Source organism: Glycine soja, chromosome 5 (genome assembly GCF_004193775.1).
Source record: "Glycine soja cultivar W05 chromosome 5, ASM419377v2, whole genome shotgun sequence".
Taxonomy (NCBI): Eukaryota; Viridiplantae; Streptophyta; class Magnoliopsida; order Fabales; family Fabaceae; genus Glycine; species Glycine soja.
This window is the reverse complement of record NC_041006.1, coordinates 34,131,708-34,145,113: the sequence shown is the minus strand read 5'-3', so window position 1 is coordinate 34,145,113 and position 13,406 is coordinate 34,131,708. Positions and strand designations below refer to the sequence as shown.

The 13,406-nt window shown below is 32.9% G+C and overlaps 1 protein-coding gene and 1 pseudogene across 1 annotated transcript; one reads left to right on the top strand and one right to left on the bottom strand.

Moving 5' to 3' along the window:
• Nucleotides 1–383: 383 nt before the first annotated feature.
• Nucleotides 384–1,294, bottom strand: LOC114412660. The gene has a single exon (XM_028376632.1). The coding sequence runs from the start codon at nt 1,088–1,090 to the stop codon at nt 656–658; it is 435 nt and encodes a 144-aa protein (XP_028232433.1). The 5' UTR covers nt 1,091–1,294; the 3' UTR covers nt 384–655.
• Nucleotides 1,295–11,660: 10,366 nt separating this feature from the next.
• On the top strand, nt 11,661–12,900 carry LOC114411334 (annotated as a pseudogene).
• Nucleotides 12,901–13,406: the final 506 nt, after the last annotated feature.

Below are 13,406 nucleotides of genomic sequence, written 5' to 3'. Positions count from 1 at the left end.
AACACTTTTATTTTCATATTATTTTTCACATATTTCTTTTCTTATTAGTTAAAAAAGTAAAGTTCAAGCCTTTGGGTTTGGTTGGAAGGTTTAATAGGTTGCCTGTTGCCATTTATACATGAAAATAAGCAATATACTCCAAGTCATTTAAAAGTTTTATATTATCATTTAATTATAATTTATTATATATAATAAATTTATTAATTTTTATAATAATTTTAAAAAAAAACTATATCAATAATACTGTCTAATTAAATAATAATATAAAATTATTTTATAATCATTGTTTTACGTTTCCAGTTCTTAACCACCAATCTCTTGTGAATGTATATATAATTTCTTCCTTTGGGGGCAGGCATTGTAAGCTTGAAAAGAATGATGAATGGAGAAGAGAGATTCAGGTTGGAAATACTGGATCTCATATGCTTTATTAATTATTGCACATTCTCACAGCTAAAAGGGCATCATCAATGGATAATAATACTGAGAATAGCTTCAAAAGATGGATCCAAGTTACAGCCTAAATAAATGGATATGAAGATACAGACCCATAAGTCTAAATAGTAAATACCGGCACCAGCAAAAAAAGAGGAAAAAAGTAAAATTGAAAGCAGAGACACATATGAACACACACACAACAGGAGTACCTCGTACATCAGTTAAACTTGAAACCGTCGAAAGTCTGAGATCCGCTTCCGTTGTTGTTGAAGGAGTTAACGGTTCCAGAGTGGGCCACACGGTCTGGTTTCCAGCAAGGTGGTAAACTAAACGCAACCCGTTTGCTTCTAGATTTGTCAACACAGCGAATCTCAGCGCCCCTGAAAGTTTGCAATCCCGATCCGAGGTTGTTGAAGGAATTCCCAATTCTAGAGCTCTTGATCGTTGCATGGCTGAAATCTTGTGACCCATTTTCGTAGTTGTTAAAGGACTCTACAGTTCCGGAGAATAATTGGACAGTGTGATTTGCAGTGGGGCGGGGATTATTAGGGACAAAAGAAGAAGAAGAAGCAGAAGCAGAAGAAGGGTTGGGTATAATAGAGGAGTTGTTGTTGGTTGTGCTGCTACCCTTGTCATTGCTTCCATTTGCCATGTTGCTTAAGCTTAATTGATTGTTTGATCTAAAGAAAAGGAAACTGGGATTTGGCTTTTGATTTTCCTTCCTTGCTATGGATATGGATCCAAGAGAAACCACACCATGTGTGAGTGTTGGTTCGGAGTACGAAACAATCAGGAAAACAGCTCTTTTTTTTTTTTAATTTGACTTTAAAGTTGTGCGTGTACTTTTTTTTTTAAGTGGTAAACTATTTATGAGAAATATAAGGTTATTGCTTGTCAGTGGATTGAGTCACATAAGCATTAAACATAAACATTTATTATCAACCATCAATATATGGGTACATTTGCACAATAAATAACTTGAATATCGCATTCCGTAATATCCGATCTCAGATCACTTTCAGACTACTTTTTTTTTTTTTTTTTTTATCTCAACTTTTACAGTTTACACTACTAAATACTAGTTCCGGATTTCCGATGTTCAGAGAAAATACACATTCATACAGTTGGATGATAAAAATCATTTGATAAAGATATGACGATTCATAAATCATTTTGATAAATTCAATTTACAACACCTATAAATTAGTGATCATCAAAATATTTTTTACTGGATAAATAGAGAATCCAAATCCCTAAATACTAATAGCGCACACACAGCGTGTTAGGTGTGGCAGACTCTTGACAGTCAACTAATGAGCTGATTTCCTTGAAGAAGAAAAATTGAAAGCGAAGTTCACTCAAGCGAGATTAGGCGTGTGTTTGAATAAACTCTTAAAATTGATTTTGTGAAGTGATAATTTATATTTAGATATTTTTATTATAAAATTAAATTAGGAGTAAAATTTAATATAAATTTTAATCTAACATAAAACTACTCAAAATCAATTTTAGATTCTCATCAATTTTAAAATCTTTTTCAATCTTAAACCAACACATGTGAAACCAAACACACATTAAAACAAATTTTAAGAATTTTTTTTAATTTAAAATGAGTTATATTGTTAAACTTTTTGCAGAGATTTTAGACTTTTTTGGCCAACATACTTAGTCTTGTTTGCTTAATTAATAAAAATTAATACTAACAAATAAAATATTTTAAAAAATCTTATATTGTTTTTATTAATTAATGGATCCCATTAGCCAACATAACACATCACTTTATCTACTTTCTTAATATAAGATCCTTACTTTTTCGATCTAACAACTCTACAAATTTTATTAAATAAGTCTTACAAATAGAATCACTTTTTTTAAAAAATAAACACTTTTTAAAAACCAAGTTTTTAATAACCAGATATAATTTATTTTTTATTTCTTAAAACAAATAAAAAACTATTGTTTAAGAAACAGTAATTTAGATAAACACATTAAAAAAATAAAAAGTTACTTATTATATTAAAATAAAATAAAAATCAACAAATAAATTTAAACAAAGTATGCCCATAACTACACATCGTTATGCTTTCTTACTTATTTTTTATTAATGATATAAGCACTTGATTCCTATTCAAGATTCTACTAATAACATGTGTTTAACACGCACCATTCTATTTCTTATTTTCTCTGATCAATACTACTGTTGCGGATATAGCCTAAACGTCCTCCCTAGTTTTTTTAGAATAAATTGGGATGGAGAGGAAACAAATGGAGAAGAATAAAAAATGTAAAATGCGATATAAAAAAATATAAAGAGATAGAGAAAAAATAAAAGAAATTATATGAGGATAAGATATATATATTTATTTATTAAAAATACCTGCAAATTGTATTTTTAATCATTTTTCTGTCCATAATTAATCTTTTAATTTTCTTTTGAGATAGGATAATGTATATTTCAAAATAGGAACATTCATATATCAATTCAATTCAATAAAAATTAAAAATATTTTAAAAAAATTAAGTAAGTTGAAAGTTTTCAAATTATTTACAAATCAGGTTACTAGTTTAACTATTCAGTACTCTTCTAAACAATTTAAAAATATTTAATTAGGCATTTTAAAAAAATCTAATAAAAATATGACAAGACCTAATTAAAAACTATATTAAGTTTAAGGACTTAATTATAAAATTTTAAACTATCGGAATCCATTTAAAAATTTCTAAATAATTTAACGATTTACAGATTTGAGTTTACCTAAAAAAATTTAATCAACAATAAAAAAAATTCAATCAAGTTTTAGTTCAGAGCTTATGCTGTATCTGAATGAATAATTTTGAGAGAAGAACTTATATATTTAAAGTAAAATTTAAAACTATACATAAAAATTACTTGTTTGGATATAAATGATTTTAGTTTTATTTTCAAACAAGATTTAATTATCAATTTGATCTCCAAATTATTTTAAATAATTCATTTGTTCTTTAAGTTCTAAAAATAGATTAATTTAGTCTTCAAATCTTTAAAAAGTTCAATAAAATGAATCAATTTAATTTTTAAATTTTTTAGAATTTAAAGATCAAATTAAATCATTTAAAATAATTTGAGAATCAAATTAAATTGATTTAAAAAAATAGGAATCAAACAGAATGACTTAAAATAATTTAAAGATCAAATTGATAATTAATTTTTTAGAAAAAATAAAACTAAAACCATTTTATATCCAAACAAGTCATTTTTATGTATAGTTTTTTGAATTCAATTTTAATAAATAAATTATTCTCCAATACAAACATGGTTTGGGTGAAATAAACATGGCGAAAAGGTAAAATTACTCACTCTGCTTCTTCGACCTCTGATCATATTATAAACGTATTGCAATGATCTAATCATGTATCATCATATTTTATTCTAGAAAATTAAGGAAATAAGATATGATAAAATTATCTCCGGAACTGCAGTATAAATCATACTAGACCTCGAAGTAACGGTGTTACAACAATGGATTTTTCAGCAAACTAAATTTGTGATGGTTGGCAAAAATTCCGCCATGCCATTTTGCCATGGTCGCTATTTAGCAATAGTGACACCGCATCATGTTCAAGAGTAAAAAAAACCATTTATCTTTAAACATGATTGTTGTGACATTTATGTTGAAACAATAAAGTTCTCACACACACTCATTTTATGCACTCATTGTCACTCTATGTTAAAGAATAAGAGAAGATGATGAAGGAATTGATTGAGAGAAAATCGAGAGGACTTAGAATTTTGAAAAAAAACTTCTGCACTTTAATACTTCTCATTGATGATCACTATTATTTTTATACACATTGCACATGTAGCTATAAAAACTTCATAACTGTCAAACTAACTTCAAAATGAATCACTAACTAATTGAATTACAACATACATCAACATTCCTCCCTAATTTAAATTTGTCAAGGATGTCTCTCCTAACTTGTCTCTCAATTCCTTGAACTTGATAGACTTCAATGGCTTAGTTAATATGTCTGCAACTTGATCTTCAAACCTACAAAACTCCAATTCAAGCTTCTATTTACTCACTTGATCACGCAATAAATGAAACTTGGTTTCAATATGTTTACTTCTGCTATGTGCCACAGGATGCTTGGCTAAATCAATTGCTAATTTGCTATCAATCAACAACCTCGTAGGACTGCAATCTCTCAAGTTCAATTCTTCCACTAAAGCTTCCAGCCATAGAGCTTGACAAGCTTCCATAGCAACAACAATATATTCTGCTTCACATGTTGACAAAGCAACTACACTCTGCTTCTCTGAGCACCAAGAGATTGGTGTTGTTCCAAATGTGAAAAAATACCCAGCAATGTTTTTCTTGTCATCCTTATCACCACACCAAGAGATTTGTCAAGGATGTCTCTCCTAACTTGTCTCTCAATTCCTTGAACTTGATAGACTTCAATGGCTTAGTTAGTATGTCTACAACTTGATTTTCAAACCTACAAAACTCCAATTCAAGCTTCTATTTACTCACTTGATCACGCAATAAATGAAACTTGGTTTCAATATGTTTACTCCTGCTATGTGCCACAGGATGCTTGACTAAATCAATTGCTAATTTGTTATCAATCAACAGCCTCATAGGACTGCAATCTCTCAAGTTCAGTTCTTCCACTAAAGCTTCCAGCCATAGAGCTTGACAAGCTTCCATAACAACAACAATATATTCTACTTCACATGTTGACAAAGCAATTACACTCTGCATCTTTGAGCACCAAGAGATTGGTGTTGTTCCAAATTTGAAAACATACCCAGCAATGTTTTTCTTATCATCCTTATCACCACACCAATCTGAATCATTATAATCAAACACTTCTCCTTCTATATTCTTCTAACTATAAGAATATAAAATGTCAAGATCCAATGTTCCTTTCACATACCTCAGAATCCTCTTTGCTGCCAGGAAGTGAGGTATCTTTGGTTTCTCCATAAACCTGCTTATCAACCCAACACAATAGGCAATGTCTGGTCTGGTGTTACATAGGTACCTCAATGAGCCTACAATTTGCTTTTACAAGGTAGGATCAACTTCTTTCTCATCCCCATCTATTTGCTGCTTGATTCTAGTTTCAGTTGGTATGATCACAAAATTGCACTCCATCATATTGAACCTCTTCAAAATGTCTTCTACATACTTCTTTTGATGCATGAAAATCCCTTTACTAGTAGAAACAAATTCAATACCCAAGAAGTATGATAGTTCACCAAGATCAGACATCTCAAATTCTTCCATTATTCTTCCTTTGAGCACTCTCATATCTTCTTTACTATTGCTAGTCACTAGCAAATCATCTACATAAAGACATATTATCGAAAAATCACCAGAATCTGTGTTTCTGACATAAACTCCATGCTCACTAGTGCACTTGGTGAAATTCTGCTGGACTAGGAAGCTACCAATTCTCATATTCCAAGCTCTAGGAGCTTGCTTAAGGCCATATAGTGCCTTATTCAACTTGTAAACTTTATCCTCTTAACCTACCATTACATAACTAGGTGGTTGAGTTATGCATACTTCTTCTTCAAGTGACTCATTCAAAAATGTTGACTTCACATCAAGTTGATATAGAGACCGGTTTCTATTGCTAATAGCTGCCACAATGAGCCTAACAGTTTCAAGTCTTGCAACTGGAGCGAAAATCTCATTGTAGTCCAAGCCATGTTTATGCAGAAATCCCCTTGCTACTAATCTTGCCTTATACTTGGATACATCTCCATTAGATTTTACTTTAGTCTTATAGACCCACTTCATATCAATTGATCTTTTTCCTTGAGGTAAGTGGACTAACTCCCAAGTTTGGTTCTTCTCAATTGATCTCAATTCTTCTTCCATAGCTTCTCTCCAATGTGAATTTTGTGAGGCTTCATCATGACTTATTGGTTATGATTCAGCAAGTAGAGCAAAGTGCACAAAATCCCCTTCTGCAGTGATTGTTGTATCAGGATACAATTCATACTCTCTGAGTATTTGTGGTACTTGTCTTCCTCTTTGTGACCTTCTGAGTTGCTCCCCACCTGATGGTACATCATCTTCACTTTGTTTGTCTTCAAGGTTCACAATCACCTTTCTTTCACCATTGTCAGCAGCATTTTTTTCCCAATTTCAGCCCTTGGTTTCATCTATCAAGACATATATGCTAATCACAACCTTCTTCCTTCTAGGATCATACAACTTGTAGGCACCGATTAGATGATATCCAATGAGTATCATTGGTTCAACCTTGCAATCAAGTTTCTTTCTAATCTGCTCAGGCACATGCTTAAAACACAGTGAACCAAATATTCTGAAATGACTCACACTAGGCTTCTTTTCTGACCATGCTTTTTCAGGTGTGTATCCCTGCAATCTCTTAGTGGAACATCTGTTTAAAATATACACAACAGTAGAAGTTGCCTCTCCCCATAAGTAATGAGGCATTCCCTTCCCTTTCATCATGCTCCTGGCCATGTTCAGAATGGTTCTGTTTCTTCTCTCATCAACACCATTATGTTGAGGTGTCTAGGCAGATGTCACTTCATGAATTATTCCTTTTTCATCACAAAATACTTGAAATTCATGTGAATTATACTCACCACCTCCTTCTGTTCTAAGAACTTTGATTACCTCATTACTCTGCTTTTCACTCAACAACTTAAACTTCTTAAAGATGTTAAACACTTCACTTTTCTGCTTAATGAGATAGATCCACATTTTTCTAGTAAATTCATCAATGAATGACACAAAGTAACTGTTACCTCTTAGAGATTTCACTTCAAAAGGACCACACACATCATAATAGATCACTTCAAGCTTTCTTTTGGATCTGATTGGAATTTTTGACTTGAAAGAATTCCTTGGTTGCTTTGACACACAACACTCAACACACAAATGTTTTGGTATCTTAATTTGAGGGAGACCATGAACCATTTTCTTACTTTTCAATTCACTTAAACTCTTGAAATTTAGATGACCAAACCTGTGATGTCACATCCAACTTTCATCACTTATAGAAGCAGCCAAGCATTGAAATTCTGCAATATGAATTCCAATCTTGAATGTTCTGTTTCTTGACAAAGGGGTCTTTAGAATCAACCTCCTATTGCCCTCAAACATCTTTAGTTGGTTGTCTTTCATCTGCATTGAGTAGCCTTTTTCTAGCAACTGTCCCAAACTCAGCAAATTATTCTTCATATTGGGAACATATAGCACATCATTGATAAATGAGTGTTATCCATCCTTCCTCTGAATCATCACCTTTCTAATGCCTTCTACAGTTACAAAATTGTTACCTGCAAACTTGATCTTGCTCTTCACCTTATCATCAATGCTTACAAACCACTCTCTATGTCCAGTCATGTGATTGGAACAGCCTGTGTCAAGATACCACAAATTAGCACTGTCTTCTTTTGAGTTTGTAGTTCCCATTAGTAACACTTTATCAAAGTCAGAATCCTCATCTTATGCTAATTGAGCCTCATGTGCATTTCTTGGAACCCTTTTATTTCTGCATTCATCTGCAAAATGTCCCAATTTCTGATAGTTATAACACTAAATCTCTTTCTAGTTGAATTTCTTCTTTCCCACTTTGTGATTCCCTCCACTTTTCTTGTTAGTTTCTTTATTCTGGTTATGATTTCCAGAACTGCTGGAGTCCTCACCTGACCCCTTCCACTTATTGTTCTTCCACTTTCCCTTTCCCTTCTTATTCTTGCCAACATCATAATTGTTCCATTTGGTTGTTTGGGCTTGCATAGGTTGCTCAACTGATCTTTGTAAGTTTCTTTCATTGAGCTTAATCTCTTGAGCTTCAAGTATTCCGTGCAGTTCTTCAATCTTTATTTCTTCAAGATCCTGGCCTTGCTTAATTGCCACCACTATATGATCGAATCTTGGTATCAAGGTTCTTAATACCTTGTCAATGATCCCCAAGTCTGATTGTTTGTAACCATAAGCATTCATTTGATTTGTAATTGCCAAGATTCGAGAAAAGAACTCACCAATGCTTTCTTGATCACTCATTTGTAGAAGTTCATACTAACTTCTCAAGGTTTGCAGCTTCAACTTCAATGTCTTTTTCTCTAGAGTATCCCATGCCTTATTTGCAGTATCAACATATCTGATTTTTTTGGAAATTATCGCATCTACACACTGATGAATAATGAACAATGCCTTTGCATCTCTTTTCATCAAATCACAGCGAGCCACCTTTTGTACATCAGTTGGGTTCTTTTCAGGTTCTTGAACCTCTTTTTGTATCACTTCTATCACATCTTGAAATCGAAAGATTACCTTCATCTGAGCACACTAATCATCATAATTGTTGCCTATGAGAATTGGCATAGATGCTGGAAAATTTCCATTCGAGGAAGCCATCTCAATTTTGGTATCCAGGGATCTTGAACCTCAGCTCTGATACCAGTTTGTTGGAACAATAAAATTTCTCACACGCACTCACTCTATATACTCATTGTCACTCTATGTTAGAGAATAAGAGAAGATAATGAAGGAGGAAGTACCAGAACCGCCCTTGGACAGAAGCGCATTCAACCAACCAGCTGGAATTGATTCTTATAGTAATTGTTAGTGGCATGGCTATTCTAGCATGCACAGTAGCATTTGCCATAGTGCGGAGAAATAAAAAAGCTCATCAGCTTCGTTTGGTAATTTTTACTTTTGCATGTTGAATTAAAAATATTTTATCTTCACACATGTCATCTTGTTACGGAGTTTAGGTCAGGCAAACGCTCAAATGCAGAAGAGATTATATAAGAGTGAAAGACATCTGGTTAAGGTTTGATTGGCTTAGGAAGTTTAGAAGAAAAAGACATTGAAGAAATAGATATTGTCTTCGAGGTATACTTTCAATGTCTAACCACGTGGATTTTGGATATATATATATATATATATAATTTTCCTTGTCAAATTAGACTGACTTCTTCATCTCATGATTGTAGTTTAAATGCCTATTTACTTAGTGATTCAACCTTAGTTCCACGTATTTTATCTTGGACTGAAATTTCTTGAGTAATTTGGGTGTGTTAAATAGAGCACACAACTAAAGTGACCATCTTCATATAAAGTTATCAAGTAATGTTTTATTGTCTTATAGGATATTTATAATGTTAATAATTGGAGGGTTGGCTTTATCATGTAATTTTCTCAATCACACCCGTCTATCTTTGCTTTCTAATACAATATTTTTCTGTGCAAATTCCATCATGGGAGGGACAATCATAGGCTAATTAATTATTTGTGTTTCTAAGTTGTGATAGGTATGCATGACTCTAAGTTGACTGCTACGTCTATGAATTTATTTTGGTCAATGAGGTTAATTAATTTGCTTATGAGTTATGAGCTTCAACAGGGATATTCATGTGCATGTGCATGATTGAAGAGGATGACCAACATGCAGCGAGTGGTTTCATCTTTCATATCTTTCTTTCTTATTCTTTCGATGTTTGTGGTGCTTGACTTAGTGTTCAAGGTTTCTGGCAACGCAGAAGGTGTGCTTACTTGGTGCTTCAATTTATTATTTTTGTTTTATTTTATTTTCCTATTTGTGTTCTTTTTTGAATTGTTGACTTTCAGCTGTAGTGTTTCTGGCTCATATGTTTGAATAAGTGATAAAACTGAAGGAGTTAGTAATAGGCTTTTATGTTGGAGACTTGGAGTAGCTAGCTTTTGAAATATTAATTCACCTTGTTATATTCCTTTGTCTGTAATATTTTGTTAATAGAAATAGGATGCTACCTTATCAAAGAAAGTGAAGATTTTATGAGCTACATATGGAGAATCAAATTGGGCAAGATGAACCAATTTGGTTTTCTACCAAAATCCTTGTGTTTTGTGAGGTTATGCTGAACTAACAATGAGATCTAACACTATTATAGGGGATGGACATGGTATCAATATGAAAAACAAATTAGGAGATTAAATTGAACTGAAAAAAGTTAACGACGAAATTGAAAACAATCTTTAAATTAGAGGACTAAAATGCTAATTTTAAAATGTTTAAAGTTATGCTTGGGGAGTTCTTGAGGAAATTGGACTTCGTGTTTTTACTTTCTGTATTTCACACAATTTCATTAGAGCAACATAATTTTTTATACCTGTTTGATTTTTTTTACTCCTATCAATTTAAAATATGTTAAGGATGTTTGTAATTGTACTTGAATATAATATTACTTTTATGATAGGTGATGTTGTAACGACATTGAAGAACAATATGATTGATCCTAGTGATGCTCTTCATAGCTGGGAATGCATGTTATGGAGGAATTGTTGATCTTTTTAATTGTGTCAATTGGGTGGAGAGCAATTCATGGGATGGACGCTATAAACTTGTTGTCTGCACTAACAATGCAATAACATAATTTCCTAAACATTCACATTGCATTTCGATTATATTCAGCAATAGTAAACATGCTTAGCACTCTCTTATATGTAATAAAGACAGCAAATTCCTAATTCAAAGTCCTACATTATGTCTTAATGATGGTGGATTAATTTAAAGCTTGTGTAAAATGTTTCCTTTCTCAGGTTTATACTGAAGGGCCTGCTCGACCTACTGGGGGAGCTGTTGTTGTTGCCATGCTAAAGTTGAAGACAATAAAAAGTTGCTATTGAGAAAAAAGACAGTAAAAAGCTGAAGCAAAAGCAAAGAGAACGCATGCAACCAAAAATGGGGAAAATGGATATTGGTTATCAGGTTTTATTATATCTTTACCTATTCTATTAATCTAGTTTTGCCTTCTTTGTCTTGCTTGCTTGGTTGGTTTTATGCTGCATTCTGAAGTTAGAACAATTTCTACCCTGTGGTTGGTTTTATTGTTGTAACCAATGCATTATAACGATATCAGGTCTAACTTTTTTCAATAGTCAACTTCTTGTGACACCACTCAGTAACGACAAAGTCCTTGCTGGTTGCTTCCATTCGCGGTTAGCTTCTCTTTTTTTTTTTTTTTTCTGCATATCATTGCTACTTCTTTTCAATTTGCAAGACTTGCTCATTCATAACATAACTCAATACTCACTTATCCTCCAAAATCTTATTACGCTTCTTTGCTACCTACGTAATTAGGGTTTTGCCCAATTCCCAACTCCCGCGCTCTCTATCATTCATTGTTTTGCACCCACACAACTCCAATTTCAAACGGAGTAAAGTAGTAATCACCGTGTGCATTTTTTTGTTTTTTTCAGATGGCGTTGCAGGAGAGGCTAGACAAGTTCAAGAAGCAGCAACAGAAGTTCTAGGCGACACTTTCGACCATTGCAACTACCAAGGTCGCTGTGGCAACCTCAGAATCCGCCACACATGCCTCAGCAAATGGAAGAAACGTTGCCCCTACGGTTAAGTTTTCCAACGACACCGAGAGGCTTCAGCATATTAATAGCATTTGCAAGGCCCTTGTGGGTGCTCAGATGAAGCGTGTTATTGATCTTCTTCTAGAGGTATATTGCTCTTTGTTTCATTCGGTTCATAGTTTTATTCTCAGGATTATATGGCACTAGACTCCCTTCACATATGACACTAGTGATTTATATGCATGACATGGAGAAATTAAAACTTGAAATTGCACACCCACACACGCACTAGTTTAGGGGGACTGCCTCATTTTGAGGTTTAGGGCATGGCATACTTTGAAGGAGCTATAGCTGTAGTTGTAGTATCATTTACTGTAGTCGACTAACCTAAGAAAATCCACCATCAGTAGTTGATTTGTTTAAACCATATTCATTTGGTGCACATGTTTACTGACAGACACGACAAGCTTTTACACCGGAGCAGATAAATGAGGCATGTTATGTCGACATGAAGGCTAACAAAGATGTCTTTTAGAATCTAAGGAAAAACCCAAAAGTCAACTATGATGGGCAACGATTATCTTACAAGGTTACTTTTATTCATATGCATATATCTGAACATTTTACTCAGATGTTCCTTTACAAAATAACTTATTCTTATTCATTTGTTGTTTGCTTTTGGTCTACAGTCAAAGTATGGTATTAAGGACAAAACAGAGCTTCTTCAACTGGTACGAAAGTATCCCGAGGGCCTTGCTGTTATTGACCTCAAGGATGCTTACCCCACTGTGATGGAAGATTTGCAGGTAGATGCCTAATATTGTTTGCACACTTTTTTTGTCAGTGCTGCATTTTGAATTTAATTATGACATTGTGATGTCAATTTGGGAGTTATTAACCTAGACCCTTGCTGCTTGTTTAGGTGCATTTGAGGAGCCAAACATTATTCATGTTGATGATATTGTTGACCCAATCAGGGATTTAGAGGTCATTACTAAAGAATTGCGGCTGAAGGTATCCATAATCAGCAACTTTAATTTGTTGTAAAAAAGTGGCTTATGAACCAATAATTGTTTTATTTTGTTTGATGAAATATGATTTTTATTGATAGTTTGCAAAGCATGTGCTCTTTTAAGGGGTGTTTCCTAAACAAATATGGAGCAATTGGGCAGCTTTGCTAAATAGTTTTGTTCTTTGTTTGACCTTTTTTAGCATTAAGGAGGATAAATGGAGGATCTCTCATCCTCCATTTTGTTATAATTTCTTCTTTTTATCTTAATGAATTTATTCTTTAATATAAATATAAAACTTATACCTATTTCATTGATCTGTTTGTATACTGTAACATAACTTCTAAGCCTTCCTCCCTTTGCATATCATTCCAAGATATTCAATTCATGGAAAGAAAGATACAAGATATTGAGAAAAGCATGAAGAGGAGCAATGACAAGTAGTTAAAAATCAAGCTTCAATGTTGTCAAAGGGTTTGACCTTTTGAGCATTATATGATTCATTTTTACCCCCATTGATGAAATGACTTCACTTTTGTTTTGTATATTTATATAATTTGCACTTTGCTTCGTACCTGATGTAACATCCCAATTTTTGTAATCTAGATTAAAAAGGATTGTTATTTATAAA

What these genes read in the sequence shown, in the direction of transcription:
- LOC114412660 (XM_028376632.1), bottom strand. Translation starts at nt 1,090, where the DNA reads ATGGCAAATGGAAGCAATGACAAGGGTAGCAGCACAACCAACAACAAC.